Consider the following 18489-nt stretch of genomic DNA (forward strand, 5'->3'; position numbering starts at 1 on the left):
TCTCATGACACCTTCTCTCCATCTACCTGATGATCCTGAGGAACATTGGGATCTTCTTGTTTACAGTCCTGTGGAAGAAGAGGATGGGGACATCTCTCTGGTGTTGTCCTCTTACTGGATAGATCTGGAGGAAACACATACAGGGACTGAATTCATTCTTTAAATACAGATAATTACAGACTGAGTGTATTTAGTCCTGTCTATTACCTGGTGATGTGAGGGGCTGGGGAACCTCCATCATGACGTCCTTCTACAGATCTTTGTGTCCTTCTAAATACTCCCACTCCTCCATGGAGAAATAGACGGCGACATCCTGACACCTTATAGGAACCTGACACACACAATGATACAGTCATCCCCCGATCCCTTCATAGTGTTCCTTGTTATGGTTGGTGGTGGTTAGGAACACATGAACTAACCAGATAAGTAAACCAAAAATAAGGACAAGCTCTGGGAATGTGGGAACTTTACTGACTGCAATCCTGATCCTATCAAACAAACACTATAGGCAGCCGTGGAGCGTACCTGACTCGGCCTAGACGCCTCTTCACAGCCTGAGAAACTAGCTACCCCTAGAGAGAAACAAAGCCTCACTTGCTTCAGAGAAATTTTCCCCAAAGTGAGGGCAGCCCCCCACAAATAATAACGGTGAGATAAGGGGAAAACACAAACATAGAAATGAAAAACAGGTTTTATCAAATGAGGCCCGCTAATAACTAAATAGTCAGAAGATAGCAAGGAATCTGTGCGGTCAGTATAAAATACTACAAAAATTATCCACGCAGAGAATACAAAAAGACCCCCACACCGACTCACGATGTGAGGGGCGCAACTCCGCACCCCAGAGCTTCCAGCTAGCAATCAAATAGCATATAAGCAAGCTGGACTGAACTCATCATATACTGAGAAACATTTTCAGAAAGCAATGAGCAAAAATGGACTAGCATGAACTTAGCTTCTCCACGAGGAGACAGGTCACAAGGGAAGTCCCAGAGAGATCTGAACCAGTACTGAATACAACGACAGCAGGCAACAAGTAAAGGTCCAGATGGAGTTAAATAGGCAGCAAGCCTAGCAGGAAACGAGGAAGCTGGGGTCCAGCTACAGACCAGCCGTAACACTAAAAGCCACCAGAGGGAGCCCATGAACAGAACTCACAAAGTACCACTCATGACCACAGGAGGGAGCCCGAGAACGGAATTCACAACAGTTCCTGTATAATGTCCCAGCATTCCCAGCAGTGTCACCTCTCCGGTCAGCAGCTCAATCATCTTGTAGGTGAGTTCTAGGATCTTCTGGTCATTGATGTCCTCATGTATCAGGTGAGGTGGAGGCCCCGTGATTGGGCTCAGGGGTCTTCCCCATCCCTCAGACACAGGGTCCTGACAGCGCTCACTAGAGGTCTTCCTCACTACTGTGTAATCCTGGTTATGGAGAGACACAATAATAAATCTCACTACAGACATTTCCAGAGTCCTCACCTCTCCAGTTCTGTCCATCTGTTATTCCCATTGATAAGAATGATGTAATGTGACGTCATCAGAATCTCTCACCTCTCCAGTAAGCCGGAAGAGGATCTCTAGGGTGAGGTGTAATATCCTCTCCGCCATCTTGTCTCTGTCCATATCCATCTTTGATGGGTAAATCAGGAAAATTCTCTTATCTAAAAGATCTTCACTGAGAGGATCCGATATTGTTGAGACCTGAATGAGAAGAAGATGAGCCGATGTAACATCATAAGAATCCTGTGTAATAATACAATTACTGGAGATAATAAGGGAAACATATGAGTAGATTTATTATTTTACAGTATTTAGTTTTCTTCTTTACATCTACTAATAAAACCTATATATTTAGGCCACAGACAACAAGCAGTTTCTCCTTCGGAGTCGGCAGCTGAATACGTTCCTCATAGACTCATCTTCCATAACGCTAATTCTCGTCTCATTTACCGGCACTGGAATCGGCATTAGCAATACTGCAGGAGATATTCATTACACGTGACAGGAGAAATAACGACTTCATGATGAGGACGACATCTTCATCTTCTACTACGGCTCTAGAAACATATTTGGCCAGAGTCCATCACTGACTCCATCCCCACCGGCCGTCTATATGAAGGTTTCCAGTCTTCCCCGCACTGTAATCTTCTATTACGTTAGATCTCAGGTCTGATTCACACACAGAAGTTTGAGGCTTTTGTAAGAGATTTTTTGTTTCCACAAACACCGCGGACAGAAATGATCTGATCCCCAAGTCTCCATGTACAGTGATTTATGGGGTTTATTTCTGGCCTTAGGATTTCCTATATTACAGGAAAAACACCAGAAAAAAGCAGGTAATAAAATATTTTAAAAGAAAATTGGGTCCAAGAATTCTTGTAAAAAGAAAAAAAAAGAAAAAGCAGAAGACATATTTTGTTATTTTTTTAAGACGATAAATATTTGGTCCCCAGAACATAGATGTGCACCGCAGGGACGGCACAGATGAGGCTTCAACAATAACCCTGGCAGTTTAACATCTTGCTGCTGTGAAAAGCAAACATGACAACTCAGAAGGTGTGACAGAGTTCAGCTGAATGCCCCCTCCTCCAAGTACTCGACAGTATGGGGCGGCCTAGTTATTACCATACTTACATGCCTAATAATGGTGTCTGGGCTGCAATGTATGATGGTCTATTAGGCCGGGCCAGAGGTAACGTCCAATAAGTTACTTTTTAATGTCCCCATACACATTAGGGAGAGGGAGAGGGATTTTTCGCATGCTAGAATCGAAAACAAAGCTTCTGGGCATGCTCAATGTGTAAAAAACGGACCCTTCAGGCACAATCCGGCACTAATACAACCGTATGGGAAAAAAACAGATCCGGCGTAAAAAAACAACAACCCGGATCCGTTTTTTTCAAAAACTGCCGGATTGTGCCTGAAACAAAAAACTTGATGTGTGAAAGCAGCCTTACCTAGAAGGACTTGGAATTCTTGGACCTAAAAATTTCAACTATGCCAAATGGGAGGATTACAACAGATCTATAAAGAAAACCCACCTCAACCAACTCCTTTTTACATGCCACTCTTCCCACCCACCAGCAACCATTAAGGGTATTCCCACTGGCCAATTCCTAAAGGTACCTTCACATTAAGCGATGCTGCAGCAATAGCGACAACGATGCCGATCGCTGCAGCGTCGCTGTTTGATCGCTGGAGAGCTGTCACACAGACCGCTCTCCAGCGACCAACGATGCCGAGGTCCCCGGGTAACCAGGGTAAACATCGGGTTGCTAAGCGCAGGGCCGCGCTTAGTAACCCGATATTTACCCTGGTTACCAGCGTAAAATGTAAAAAAAACAAACAGTACATACTTACATTCGCGTCCCCCTGCGTCCGCTTCCTGCACTGACTGAGCGCCGGCCCTAACAGCAGAGCGGTGACGTCACCGCTGTGCTGTGCTTTCACTTTCACTTTACGGCGCTCAGTCATTGTGGGAAGCGGACGCCGGGGGATGCGAAGGTGAGTATGTACGGTTTGTTTTTTTTACATTTTACACTGGTAACCAGGGTAAACATCGGGTTACTAAGCGCGGCCCTGCGCTTAGTAACCCGATGTTTACCCTGGTTACCAGTGTAAAACATCGCTGGTATCGTTGCTTTTGGTGTCAAACACGACGATACACGCCGGTCTGACGACCAAATAAAGTTCTGAACTTTGTTCAACGACCAGCGATATCACAGCAGGATCCCGATCGCTGCTGCCTGTCACACTCAACGATATCGCTAGCCAGGACGCTGCAACGTCACGGATCGCTAACGATATCGTTTAGTGTGAAGGTACCTTAAGAGCCAGGCGGGTCTGCTCTGAAATTGGTGATTTCGAAAAACAAGCCCTTGACTTGACAGGTAGATTTTATGATAGAGGTTATAACAAACGTTCCATCAGATACGGCTATAAAAAGGCTACGAAAACTCCAAGGGAACATCTACCGTAGGCACAAGGATACGAGCTCTCAAGATGGCCAGGTAAGATTCATTTCAACATATCACAACCGATGGAAGGATGTAAAGACAATACTCAAACACTGGCATATCCTTATGACAGATCCCGTCTTAAAACAGTGTCTCCCTCCACACCCACTGATGGTGGCAAAAAGAAGCCGCAATCTCAGGGATATACTGGTCCACAGACATTATGATCCCTCATCCATCCCAACATGCACAATTCCATCACAAGGCTTCTTCCCCTGTGGTTTGTGCAAAGCCTGTATTAATCTAGGAAAGGCCAAAAAAAATGTGCCAATTCTGACGGATCCAAATCATTTACCATCAGAAAACATCTCACATGCTCCTCTCAAGGAGGAATATACTATGCAACTTGCCCTTGCTTCCAAAAAACAATAAATTAACTATATGTATTCCGAGTTTTGTTTTGGTCGCTAGGTTTTAATTCTTTATATATTTTTTAACTCTTCCCTTTCTTTTTCCCTGTTCCCACATTTATAACTTTATCTGTACCTTTATTCTTAACATCAATTTTTAAGTCACCTATAGGTATACTATGCTTCTTTTTCTGGGCTTTCGTCCGTCGGAGGATGGTGTTTTGATTCTTTTTCGTGTTCCTTGGTCTGGCGCAACATTCGTAGTCGGTTCCAGGTGGTCCTTCATTGAAGAATTTTTCCAGTTGGAAAGTAGAGTGAGAAGACAAGAAAAGAGAAGGAAATTCCGCTGTATAAGGATCTATATGGACATTTTACCTATATGTAATGTGTGTTACCGTATAAAGTTGGACTCTATCTAATAGCTAGTATAATATCATATATATATATATATATATATATATATATATATATATATATATATATTTTTTTTTTTTTTTTCTTTTATGGCGGTGGCAAAGGTGCAGCAATGCTGAGGCGCGGTGGGTGGTACGGCGTGCACCTGATAGTAAGCAGTGTATATTATTATTCCCTTCCTCAGGTGAGGTGACGCCGCAGCCCGGAGTCTACGGAGAGCAGAGCCGGATGAATCACAGGTTTCTCGGTGGCGCAAATTGGGTACTCTGCTTCTAGGGGCTTCAGGAAAATGGCAGCTTGAGGCAGATTGAGATTGCGGCGGCCATTTTCCTGAAGCAGAGTTCGCAGATTGAGATCTCGGCTTCAGGAAAATGGTTGCCGCGATCTCCATCTGCGCACGCGCTGCCTCCTGTGGCCATTTTCCTGAAGCCCCGGGAAGCAGAGTACTCAATCTGCGCACAAGCAGCCTCAGGATGGCCGCCACCACCAAGAAACTAGTAATTAACCGGGCTCTGCTGCTTGCCTTGGACACCAGGCCGCGGCGTCAACTCACCTGAGGAAGGGACCCTGCTCAGGTGCACGCCGTACCGCCCACCGCACCTCAGCACCACCGCACCTCTGCCACCGCCACACCACTGCCGCAACCCCTGTGGACACCAGGCCACGGTGTCGCCCACCTTAGCAGGAAGGGACCCTGCTAAGGTGCATTCCCCACAGCCCACACCGAACATCAGCACTGCCGACACCGGCTCGGGCCTATCCTGAGGAAGGGACCATGCCTCCTGTGACTCTGCTGTACCACCGCCAGCCCTCAGGTAAGATACCTAAAAATTCTGACAAAAAGACGGACCCCCATCTTATAAAAATATTTTTTTTCTGCTATTTTCACCCCGAAATTTGGGGTGCGTCTTATAGTCTGAAAAATATGGTATATGGGGGCACAGTGCAATAATAATAATAATAATAATAATAATAATAATAATCTGGTATTCAGCGTCTCCCACACTACCTCCTCATCCCATCCTCTCTGTGTTGGAGTCCCCCAAGGCTCTGTTCTAGGACCCCTACTCTTCTCAATCTATACACTTAGCTTGGGACAACTCATAAAGTCCCATGGATTCCAGTACCATCTTTATGCTGATGACACTCATATTTACCTCTCTGGCCCAGACGTCACCGCTCTGCTGTCCAGAATCCCAGAGTGCCTATCAGCCATATCCTCCTTCTTCTACTCTCGCTTCCTCAAAATCAATGTGGACAAATCTGAACTCATCATCTTTCCTCCATCCCATAGATCTTCCTTACCTGACCTATCTATCGCAATCAATGACATAATGCTTTCCCCCGTACCGGAAGTCCGCTGCCTCGGAGTAACCTTCTACTCTGCCCTGTCCTTCAAACCACACATCCAAGCTCTTTCCACCTCCTGTTGCCTCCAGCTCAAAAACATCTCCAGAATCCGTCCTTTCCTCATCCGTCAATCTACTAAAATGCTCGTGCATGCCCTCATCATCTCCTGCCTTGACTTCTGCAACATCCTTTTCTGCGGCCTCCCTGCTAACACCCTTGCACCTCTCCAGTCCATCCTTAACTCTGCTGCCCGACTAATACATCTCTCTCCTCGCTACTCCTCTGCAAATCTCTTCACTGGCTCCCATTCCCTCAGCGTATTCAGTTCAAATTACTAATACTGACCTACAAAGCCATCCATAACCTGTCTCGTCCATACATCTCTGAACTAATCTCCCGATCTTCTCTCACGTAATCTCTGGTCCTCCCAAGACCTCCTTCTCTCCTCCACACTTATTCGCTCCTCATCCAATCGCCTCCAATACTTCTCACGAATATCCCCCATCCTCTGGAATTCTTTGCCCCAACACATCCGACTATCAACCACATTCGGATGCTTCAGACGGAACCTGAAAACTCAACTCTTCAGGAAAGCCTACAGCCTGCACTGACCCCGCTGCGTCCTCACCACTACTGAAGTTACCGCCTCACCAACACCGGAGCTCCTGCAACCCCCAACCTACTGTCTCCTTCCCCATAATCCTGTAGAACGTAAGCCCGCAAGGGCAGTGTCCTCGCTCCTCTGTATCAGTCTGTCATTGTTAGTTTACTTTAAGTGATATCTGTAACTTGTATGTAACCCCTTCTCATGTACAGCACCATGGAATCAATGGTGATATAGAATATATATATATATATATATATATATATATATATATATATATATATATATATTTTTTTTTTTTAATAATAATAAGGGTGATTTCTGTGGTGGTCAAACATTGGGAATGGTTACATGTGTTACCATGAATATGAATGTGCACGTTGGGAATGTTTCTAACTGATTAATGGGCACAAGTTGGAGCGATCCTGACTACCGATGGGAAGAAAGTAATAAAGTACCCAATATAGTGCAGCAATATCCACCTATAGAATAATAATATACACTGCTTATTATCATTATTATCCAAGTCTGACCTCTCTATAGAATAATAATATACGCTGCTTATTATTATTAGTATCCAAGTCTGATCCTTCTAGAGAAGAATAATCTACACCGCTTATTATTATTAGTATCCTAGTCTGATCCTTCTAGAGAAGAATAATATACACCACTTATTATTAGTATCCAAGTCTGACCCCTGTAAGAATAATATACACCGCTTATTATTATTATTGGTATCCAAATCTCACCTCTCTATAGAATAATCATATACACAGCTTATTATTAGTATCCAAGTCTGACCCCTGTATAGAATAATATACTGCTTATTATCAGTATTATACAAGTCTGACCTCTCTATAGAATAATAATATACACTGCTTATTAGTATCCAAATCTGACCCCTCTATAGAATAATATACACTGCTTATTATTATTAGTATCCCAGTCTGACCCCTGTAAAGAATAATATACTGCTTATTATTATTAGTATCCCAGTCTGACCCCTGTAAAGAATAATATACACCGCTTATTATTATTATTAGTATCCAAGTCTGACCCCTCTATAGAATAATATTATACACCGCCTATTATTATTAGTATCCAAGTCTGAGCCACCTATAGGATAATATACACTGCTTATTATCATTAGTATCCAAGTCTGACCCCTCTATAGAATAATATTATACACCGCTTATTATTAGTATCCAAGTCTGACCCCTCTATAGAATAATAAAATACATCGCTTATTATTATTAGTATCCAAGTCTGACCTCTCTATAGAATAATATACACTGCTTATTATTAGTATCCAAGTCTGACCCCTCTATAGAATAATAATATGTGCCGCTTATTATTATTAGTATCCAGTTCTGACCTCTCTATAGAATAATATACACCACTTATTATTAGTATCAAAGTCTGACCTCTCTATAGAATAATAATATACACTGCTCATTATCAGTGTAAACCAATCACCAGATTCATGGAAGCCAACCCAAGAAATTACTTAGCAAGGATATATAATCTCATATACTTTATTTGCAACAATCAAAATATAACATACAGTGTGAACATAAATTGTACAAAATATTTTAAATAGTAAAAATATATATCTAAAATCAAGCCTAGATAGGAGTGAAGGTCCTATCTAGGCTCACTAGGTCCTAGGTCTAGGTCCCATAAGGTCACTTCATGCAAGGTGTAAATATAAATTGATGAAAAACGTGATTAGATAAGTCACAAAGTACCCCTGCATAGGGTAACAGTGTGCAAAATATAAAAAGTGCAATATGCCAGCAGCAAGAAATAAAACAACCCACATATAGAGTAATAGTGTGCAATGTGCAAAAAGTGCAGAGTGCCAGCAGCGAGAGATAATATTAGGAGGGTCTGTACCTTATAGATGCCACTCTGTCCAGGTAATGCGCACACCCCGACGCGCGTTTCGGATATAAAATCCGTCGTCATCCCCTGACGAAGTTGTTTTATTTCTTGCTGCTGGCACATTGCACTTTTTATATTTTGCACACTGTTACCCTATGCAGGGGTACTTTGTGACTTATCGAATCACGTTTTTCATCAATTTATATTTACACCTTGCATGAAGTGACCTTATGGGTAGCTTTTTGTTTGCTTGATCACGGTTTGCACTGATGTGCTCTGTGAGATACATGATCCTTTTGCCAATTTAGAGGTCAATAGGATTATTTATATTGGAGGTCTATTTGATAGCTATATATAGATATCCGTATATACTCTTCTTAATATACCTTCTGGGTGCCCCTCACTCCTATCTAGGCTTGATTTTAGATATATATTTTTACTATTTAAAATATTTTGTCCAATTTATGTGCACACTGTATGCTATATTTTGATTGTTGCAAATAAAGTATATGAGATTATATATCCTTGCTAAGTAATTTCTTGGGTTGGCTTCCATGAATCTGGTGATTGGTTTACACTAGTAATTGAGTGGTTTCCACTTGTTCTATTTGTTGCACTAGAGGAGAAATTTTTTACAAAATATTTATGTTTGGATTGCGTCGACTGTTACTTTGAACAAGTTATTATTTCTCTGAGGTGCATCACATTTTTTAACTGCTTATTATCATTAGCATCCAAGTCTGACCTCTATATAGAATAATATACACCGCTTATTATTATTATTAGTTTCCAAATCTAAGCCCTCTATAGAATAATAACATATACCGCTTATTATTATTAGTATCCAAGTCTGACCTCTCTACAGAATAATATACACCACTTATTATTAGTATCCAAGTCTGACCTCTATATAGAATAATAATATACACCGCTTATTATTATTAGTATCCAAGTCTGACCTCTCTACAGAATAATATACACCGCTTATTATTATTAGTTTCCAAGTCAGACCCACCTATAGGATAATAATATACATCGCTTACTATTATTATTAGTAGACCTCTCTATAGAATAATATACACCGCTAATTATTATTATTATTATTAGTATCCAAGTCTAACCAACCTATAGGACAATAATATATACCGGTTCATTTTTAGCTTAGTTAGTCTATTATAACCACGTTTTTGGAGTTTATTATAAATGGTGTTTCTTTCCTTACTACATTGCTCTTGTTCTGAGCAATTTCTTTTTGCATGGATCATTTCACCCACAGGAATCCCCAATTTATTGTGTCTGGGGTGGTGAGAATCAGATCTTAGGATGGAGTTACCAGAAATTTATTGCAATAACTAAATTAAATTATTAACAAATTAGAAATTATTAACAAATCTCTTCCCGTGTGGTACAGTGATAGCCGACTACATCGGATATTACGAGATGGTTGTTTGTTCTCGGCCACAAACCCCCGACCTTTCCACAACTCCTGTCTCCTAGTTTACTTAGTTTAGTTTTTGTATGCTTTATGGCCAATGTGAACATGCGTTTATGTGCTGCATGCATACCAAGTTCAATTTTTGTATTTTTTCTTTCTATTTTTGCATTCTGTGCAAACCAGTGTGTGGCTTCCCTCTCCTGAGCTGGAAATTACATTTAAAGACTTCCCCAGACTGGTGCCCACAGGTCGGGACCCAGTCCTTTTGTCTGCCCTTATACACACACTGAGGGCAACTCTGACACATGGTATTTTTAATGGTTTTTAATATTAGACAGCGTAGGACCATCCCGATCAAGGTCATCTTGTCAACGTTGTAATGGCTTTTATGCATTTTTTTTTTTTTTTTTTAATCAAAAACAGTATTACTAGGAACTCTGATATTTAAATGCACTTTTGCCTTTTACTTATTTAATTACAACAGGGTTTTTGCTCATTTTGTTTCTTGTAGGTTTAATACCTCCTAGTTTACTAGTAAGAGAAACACATAAGAGAACCCGGCTCACCCCTAAGGGGTTCTCACAAATGCAGCAGTGATAAATGCTCACCTTGTAAATATGAGAAACAAAAAAAAAAAAGAAATAAATAGATTTAATCCCATTAATAAAAACATTTCATTACACAATGTATCAACTGTAGTAAATTTGTAGTATATTGTATTCAGTGTGTGGGAGTTCATGTCAGATCTGTTGGCTGCATCACCGGTAAATTACAGCAGAGAATTAATGAGCACATAGGAGACCCCACTAATCCCAAGGCCAATAACCCCTCCAACGTTTCCAAACATTTCTTAACAGAACACAATGGTGACTTAAAGGACTTTCAGTTTTGTGGCATTGAAAGGGTAAATTGTTCACACAGAAGGGGAGATCACAGAAGAGCATTGCTGAGCCGTGAAGCTCACTGGATCCTCAGGCTGAATACATCGTACCAGAGGATTTACACAGAGCACGGATCCGATCTCACATTACTCAGGGGACGGATCCGACCTCACATTACGCAGGGGACGGATCCGACCTCACATGACGCAGGGGACGGATCCGACCTCACATGACGCAGGGGACGGATCCGACCTCACATGACGCAGGGGACGGATCCGACCTCACATGACGCAGGGGACGGATCCGACCTCACATGACGCAGGGGACGGATCCGACCTCACATGACGCAGGGGACGGATCCGACCTCACATGACGCAGGGGACGGATCCGACCTCACATTACGCAGGGGACGGATCCGACATCACATTACGCAGGGGACGGATCAGACATCACATTACGCAGGGGACGGATCAGACATCACATTACGCAGGGGACGGATCAGACATCACATTACGCAGGGGACGGATCCGACATCACATTACGCAGGGGACGGATCCGACCTCACATTACGCAGGGGACGGATCCGACCTCACATTACGCAGGGGACGGATCCGACCTCACATTACGCAGGGGACGGATCCGACCTCACATTACGCAGGGGACGGATCCGACCTCACATTACGCAGGGGACGGATCCGACCTCACATTACGCAGGGGACGGATCCGACCTCACATTACGCAGGGGACGGATCCGACCTCACATTACGCAGGGGACGGATCCGACCTCACATTACGCAGGGGACGGATCCGACCTCACATTACGCAGGGGACGGATCTGACCTCACATTATGCAGAGGATGAATCTGACCTCACAATACACAGAGGACAGATCCGACCTCACATTACACAGAGGACGGATCTGATATCACATTACGCAGGGGACGGATCCGACCTCACATTACACAGAGGACGGATCTGATCTCACATTACTAGACCGGTGAAGGACGATATTGTGATGGTTGTAGATGGGTTTTTTCTGCATTGTCTTTCTTTGTATAACATCTATTAAATCTATTAATGAAGCAGTTTATCACATGTATAAAAGATGCGGTTCCTCCAGAGAGGTTTACGGTACAGACCAAAAGTTTGGACACACCTTCTCATTTAATGAAAATTGTACATTCACACTGAAGGCATCAAAACTATGAATTAACACATGTGGAATTATATACTTAACAAAAAAGTGTGAAACAACTGAAAATATGTCATATATTCTAGGTTCTATAAAGTAGCCACCTTTTGCTTTGATGACTGCTTTGCACACTCCTGGTATTCTCTTGATGAGCTTCAAGAGGTTGTCACCGGAAATTGTTTTCACTTCACAGGTGTGCCCTGTCAGGTTTAATAAGTGGGATTTCTTGCCTTATAAGGGTATGTGTCCACGTTCAGGAAACGCTGCGTCCAGATGTTACAGCATAGTGGAGGGGATTTAATGAAATCCCGTCTCCACTGTGCATTAAAAAACGCATGCGTTTTTTCAGAACGCAGCATGTTGCTACAATGAGCAAAACACGCAGGAACACCGCAGGTGACCTGCCAGTGACCTCAGGTGCATTTTTGGTCAGGATTTTACCTGCATAAAATCCTGACCAAAGCCTGAAGCAAACCTGAACGTGGACACATACCCTAAGGCTACTTTCACACTAGCATTTTTGGCTGTACGTTGCAATGCGTCGTTTAGGAGAATAAAGGCATCCTGCAAAGTTGTCTGCAGGATGCGGTTTTTCCCCATAGACTAACATTAGCGACGCATTGCGACGTATGGCCACACGTCGCAACTGTCGTGCGATGGTTGCGTCGTGTTTTGGCGGACTGTCGGCACAAAAAAAGTTACATGTAACTATCTTTGTGCATCGAGTCCACCATTTTCGACAGCGCATGCGCGGCCAAAACTCCGCTCCCTCCTCCCCGGACCTTACAATGGGGCAGCGGAAGCCTCGTAAGACTGCTTCCGCTGCCCACGTCGGGCATTATTTTCACAACGCGCGACGGCCCCGTGCCGTTGCTGGTGTGAAAGCAGCCTAAATGGGGTTGGGACCATCAGTTGTGTTGAGCAAAAGTCTGGTGGATACACAGCTGATAGTCCTACTGAATAGACTGTTAGAACGTGTATTGGGGCAAGAAAAAAGCAGCTAAGTAAAGAAAAACGAGTGGCCATCATTACTTTAAAGGGACTCTGTCACCTGAATTTGGCGGGCTCTGTTTACGGTCTGATGGGCGGTGTTTTCTGTTCTTTCATGCACCCCTTCCTTTCCCGCTGGCCGCAATATTGTCTTGAATTTGATTTGGTTTCCTCTGTAGTACACGCGTGCTCAAGGCAATCTTGCCTTGCGCACGTGGAGCGCCCCCACACCGCCGCAGGGCCGAGGGGTACCCGGAGCCGGGCCTCTGGGATCTCAGTCCTGGGGTTGTCACGGTGGCTAGACCCGGTCCGTGGCCCTGTCCGTCAGTGGGGGACGTCCGGTGCAAATAGGGGTGTTGATGGTGCAGTAACGGTGGTGTAGCGGTGCAGTTGTGGGGTGCAGGTCGCGGTAAATAACGAGGACACCAGGTTGCAGTCTCTTTACCTCTTTACTGGAGAGCTCTCGGTCCGCAGTCCAGAATACGGTTCACCAGGCTGCGCAAGTCCGGTCGGTCCGATGGCACTTCCAGAGTTCTCCTCACAGGTGGAAATCAGTGCCCTCCTTCTTAGCGCTATGTGTTGTAGTCCTTCCCTGCTGTGCTCACGGAAAGTACCCCACAACTGTCGTGTCTGTTTCTTAAGTTCCCTCACAACTCGATTCACTGATGTTCTTCTCGTATTCCATCCCTCCCTGTTATTCAGGTTGGAACGGCACCCGTTTGTCAGGTAGGCCTGGAGTTCTTCCGGGACCCTAGAGACGCCCCTCTCCCGCAATTGCCCCCCAAGACTTCATAGGTGATATGTGGTAGACAGCCCGCCTTAAACTGACTGCCCTGCCGCTGTTTGGAGTATGGCTTGAAGCTATATGCTATTCCACTCCCTCGGCGTTCCGGCCACCGGTAATGCGCCTCAGTAGGATGTTGCTCCGGTCCTACAGCATGACCCCTACTGGTATTCTCCTTTTTGCTTGATCTCGTTTCTCACTCAGCACAATCTATCTCGCTTCTAGTCCTTTCTTGGGCACCGCCGCTATGCTGAGCAGGCACGGTCCCGTTACGTTCTTTCCAATGCCAAGCCTCTGTCAGGATCCCACCCCTGACAGAGACCCTACTGTCTCTTCCTCCACAACACCCTCTGCCACAAGGTGTTGCTTCGTTCAATCCAGTCAGCTTTCTACACTAACTTCCTGCCTGACCCCCAGTTTACCCACTATGGTGGGGAGTGGCCTAATGAATAGAACCCTTAGCTCCCCCCGGAGGCCCTGCTGTGAAACATATTGGTGTCTGTGATACCTGGTCAGATGAACTCCTTCAGTGCCATCGAACGCACCATGGCTCCCCATAGTGGCGGATCCACAGTACTGCAACGACCAGGACTCTGGGGCGCTGCACACGCGTGATATGCTTTGCCCAACTGCGGGCAAAGCCGAAAAGCATTAGTGCGCATGCGCTGGCACACTATGTCACAAAAGTATTTCGCTGTGCTCCGGGACATAGTGCGCCGGCGCATGCGCACTAATGCGTTTCAACTTTTCCCGCAGTTGGGCAAAGCATATCGCACGTGCGCAAGGCAAGATTGCCTTGAGCACGCGTGTACTACAGAGGAAACCGAATCAAATTCAAGACAATATTGCGGCCAGTGGGAAAGTAAGGGGTGCATGAAAGAGCAGAAAACACCGCCCATCTGACCATAAACAGAGCTCGCCAAATTCAGGTGACAGAGTCCCTTTAAGAAATGAAGGTCAGTCATTCCAAAAAATTGGCAAAACTTTGAAAGTTTCCCCAAGTGCAGTTGCAAAAACCATCAAGCGCTACAAAGAAACTGGCTCACATGAGGACCGCCCCAGGAAAGGAAGAGCAAGATCCACTTCTGCTTCTGAGGATAAGTTTATCCGAGTCACCAGCCTCAGAAATCGCAGGTTAACAGCAGCTCAGATTAGAGACCAGGTCAATGCCACACAGAGTTCTAGCAGCAGACACATCTCTACAACAACTCTTAAGAGGAGACTTTGTGCAGCAGGCCTTCATGGTAAAATAGCTGCTAAGAGACTTGTTTGGGCTAAAGAACACAAGGAATGGACATTAGACCAGTGGAAATCTGTGCTTTGGTCTGATGAGTCCAAATTTGAGATCTTTGGTTCCAACCACCGTGTCTTTGTGCGACGCAGAAAAGGTGAACGGATGGACTCTAAATGCCTGGTTCCCACTGTGAAGCATGGAGGAGGAGGAGTGATGGTGTGGGGGTGTTTTGCTGGTGACACTGTTGGGGATTTATTCAAAATTGAAGGCATACTGAACCAGCATGACTACCAGAGCATCTTGCAGCGGCATGCTATTCCATCCGGTTTGCATTTAGTTGGACCATCATTTATTTTTCAACAGGACAATGACCCCAAACACACCTCCAGGCTGTGTAAGGGCTATTTGACCAAGAAGGAGAGTGATGGGGTGCTACGCCAGATGACCTGGCCTCCACAGTCACCAGACCTGCAGCAATCGAGATGGTTTGGGGTGAGCTGACCGCAGAGTGAAGGCAAAAGGGCCAACAAGTGCTAAGCATCTCTGGGAACTCCTTTAAGGTTGGTGGAAGACCATTCCCGGTGACTACCTCTTGAAGCTCATCAAGAGAATGCCAAGAGTGTGCAAAGCAGTCATCAAAGCAAAAGGCGGCTACTTTGAAGAACCTAGAATATAAGACATATTTTCAGTTGTTTCACACTTTTTTGTTAAGTATACAATGCCACATGTGTTAATTCATGGTTTTGATGCCTTCAGTGTGAATGTACAAATTTCATAGTCCTGAAAATACAGAAAAATCTTTAAATGAGAAGGTGTGTCCAAACTTTTGGTCTGTACTGTATATTGGGCTCGGGTCTTATTCTCACCTGAGGTTATTAGTAAGAAGTATCACTGCACAACGCGGCACCTTGGACCTTCATTCTCTCTAGGATTTTTCCTCCAATGATTTTTACAATGTTCTAATGATGAGAAACATCATTTTTGTGACATAAGTTTTTTTAACTGATGAAATAATAGTTAATAAATGTTTTTTAAAGTCCTGGATCATCGTCTGTTTGTGGCATCATTACTAGTATCTACATTATTGTGCTGGAAAGAAACTAGGAGAGAAAAAAAATAAAAATCGCATTTTGTGAGAACTTCTTAGGGTTTCTGTCCTTTCATCCCTCAGTTGTCTGAAAAGAACTAATGTGGACTTAGGAACCAGCTAAGCCGCCTTCTGTCTACAGCTGTTATGTCACTGAGGTCCCAAAAGAGTCAATGTGGAAAGGGTTAATGTCCTTGTGCCCAGGGATTGCGTTCGGGGCAGGCAGACTAGGCATCTGCCTAGGGCTGCCACTACCACAGGGGCCCGTGAGCCAAGGGGAGCCTAGTGCCAGCACCCCACTCCCCCGCATTCAACTGTATCAGCATCTACGATGGAGTAGAGAGCATCACATGACACTCACTCTCCCATAATCTCCCCTCTGCATCTAACGCAGCGGGCGCCATGGAGCTGCTAAGGTGAAAAGCCACACTGCAGCAGCGAATGAGGAGAGAATTGCAGGTATTTATTTTTCAAATCAGTGAGTACATGGTGGTGATAATTCTGGAGAACTATAGGGGCTGCATTATACTCCCATGGGGGGGAGGCATTATACTCCTATGGGGTAACTACATTATACTCTTATGGTGGGGTCACTTTATACTCCTATGGGGCTGCATTGTACTATATCAAGAACTATGGTGTGCATTATAATATGTGGAGCACTATGGGGTGTGTATCATACTATATGGAGTACTATGGGGATTGCATTATACTATATGGAGGACTATGGGTTGTATTATACTATATGGAGGACTATGGGGTATTATACCATATGGAGGACTATGGGGTGTATTATACTATATGGAGCACTATGGGGAGTGTATTATACTATATGGAGGACTATGGGGAGTGTATCATACTATATGGAGGACTATGGGGATTGCATTATACTATATGGAGGACTATGAGGAGTGTATATTAATACATGAGGACTATACGAAGTGTATTATACTATATGGAGGACTATGGGTTGTATTATATTATATGGAGCCCTATGGGGGTGTATTATACTATATAGAGGACTATGGGTTGTATTATACTATATGAAGGACTATGAGGTGTACTATACTAAATAAGCAATATGCTGCATATTCATCGAGTGATTGGATTGTTTATGCTGGAACAGAAATCATTGTTCTTGGTAGCACATCGCCATTATAAGCTGCAGATGTGCTGCTGATAACAGGATACTGTATGGGGACACATTGATCTAATAGTGATTGTTCTGTTCCAATCATTGTTCTCAGCCGATATAAAGAGGCCGAGAAACAAGAGATGAACGACTACAATATTGTGGATCACACTCGTATAAGGGCCTGAACTCAGCGCAGGTAACTACAACCGACATGTCTGTGTGATGTGCAATATGTGAGAATTTGAGGACCCACTTTGTGTAAAACCGGCCCTACCTACATCCAATAATGGGGAATCTCCAGCACCAACCTCCACCCGCAGAGCCGCAATCCACATTGAAAATGGGGCCTCCAGTACCGACCTCCACCCTCAGAGCCGCACTCCACATAGAGAATAATGGAGCCTCCAGCACAGACCTCCACCCACAGAGCCGCACTCCACATAGAGAATAATGGAGCCTCCAGCACCGACCTCCACCCGCAGAGCCGCACTCCACATAGAGAATAATGGAACCTCCAGCACCGACCTCCACCCACAGAGTCACACTCCACATAGAGAATAATGGAGCCTCCAGCACAGACCTCCACCCACAGAGCCGCACGCTACAGAGAGAATGAAGCCTCCAGCACCGACTTCCACCCGCAGAGCCGCACTCCACATAGGGAATAATGGAGCCTCCAGCACCGACCTCCACCCACAGAGTCACACTCCACATAGAGAATAATGGAGCCTCCAGCACCGACCTCCACCCGCAGAGCCGCACTCCACATAGAGAATAATGGAGCCTCCAGCACCGACCTCCACCCGCAGAGCAGCACTCCACATAGGGAATAATGGAGCCTCCAGCACCAACCTCCACCCGCAGAGCCGCACTCCACATAGAGAATAATGGAGCCTCCAGCACCGACCTCCACCCGCACTCCACATAGAGAATAATGGAGCCTCCAGCACCGACCTCCACCCGCAGAGCCACACTCCACATAGAGAATAATGGGGCCTCCAGCACCGACCTCCACCCGCAGAGCCGCACTCCACATAGAGAATAATGGAGCCTCCAGCACCGACCTCCACCCGCAGAGCCGCACTCCACATAGAGAATAATGGAGCCTCCAGCACCGACCTCCACCCGCAG

General features: G+C 44.7%; 1 protein-coding gene across 1 annotated transcript; it reads right to left on the reverse strand.

Moving 5' to 3' along the window:
* Nucleotides 1–18: 18 nt before the first annotated feature.
* Nucleotides 19–16470, reverse strand: LOC143766465 (gastrula zinc finger protein XlCGF66.1-like). The gene is made up of 6 exons (XM_077254179.1): nt 16003–16470; nt 4535–4648; nt 1554–1703; nt 1248–1424; nt 208–331; nt 19–124 (listed from the first exon to the last, which is right to left on the reverse strand). Exons 3-5 carry the CDS (start codon nt 1629–1631, stop codon nt 251–253), a joined length of 336 nt encoding a protein of 111 aa, XP_077110294.1. The 5' UTR covers nt 1632–1703; nt 4535–4648; nt 16003–16470; the 3' UTR covers nt 19–124; nt 208–250.
* Nucleotides 16471–18489: the final 2019 nt, after the last annotated feature.

The sequence above is a fragment of the Ranitomeya variabilis genome, chromosome 4 (assembly GCF_051348905.1).
Source record: "Ranitomeya variabilis isolate aRanVar5 chromosome 4, aRanVar5.hap1, whole genome shotgun sequence".
Classification (NCBI taxonomy): domain Eukaryota; kingdom Metazoa; phylum Chordata; class Amphibia; order Anura; family Dendrobatidae; genus Ranitomeya; species Ranitomeya variabilis.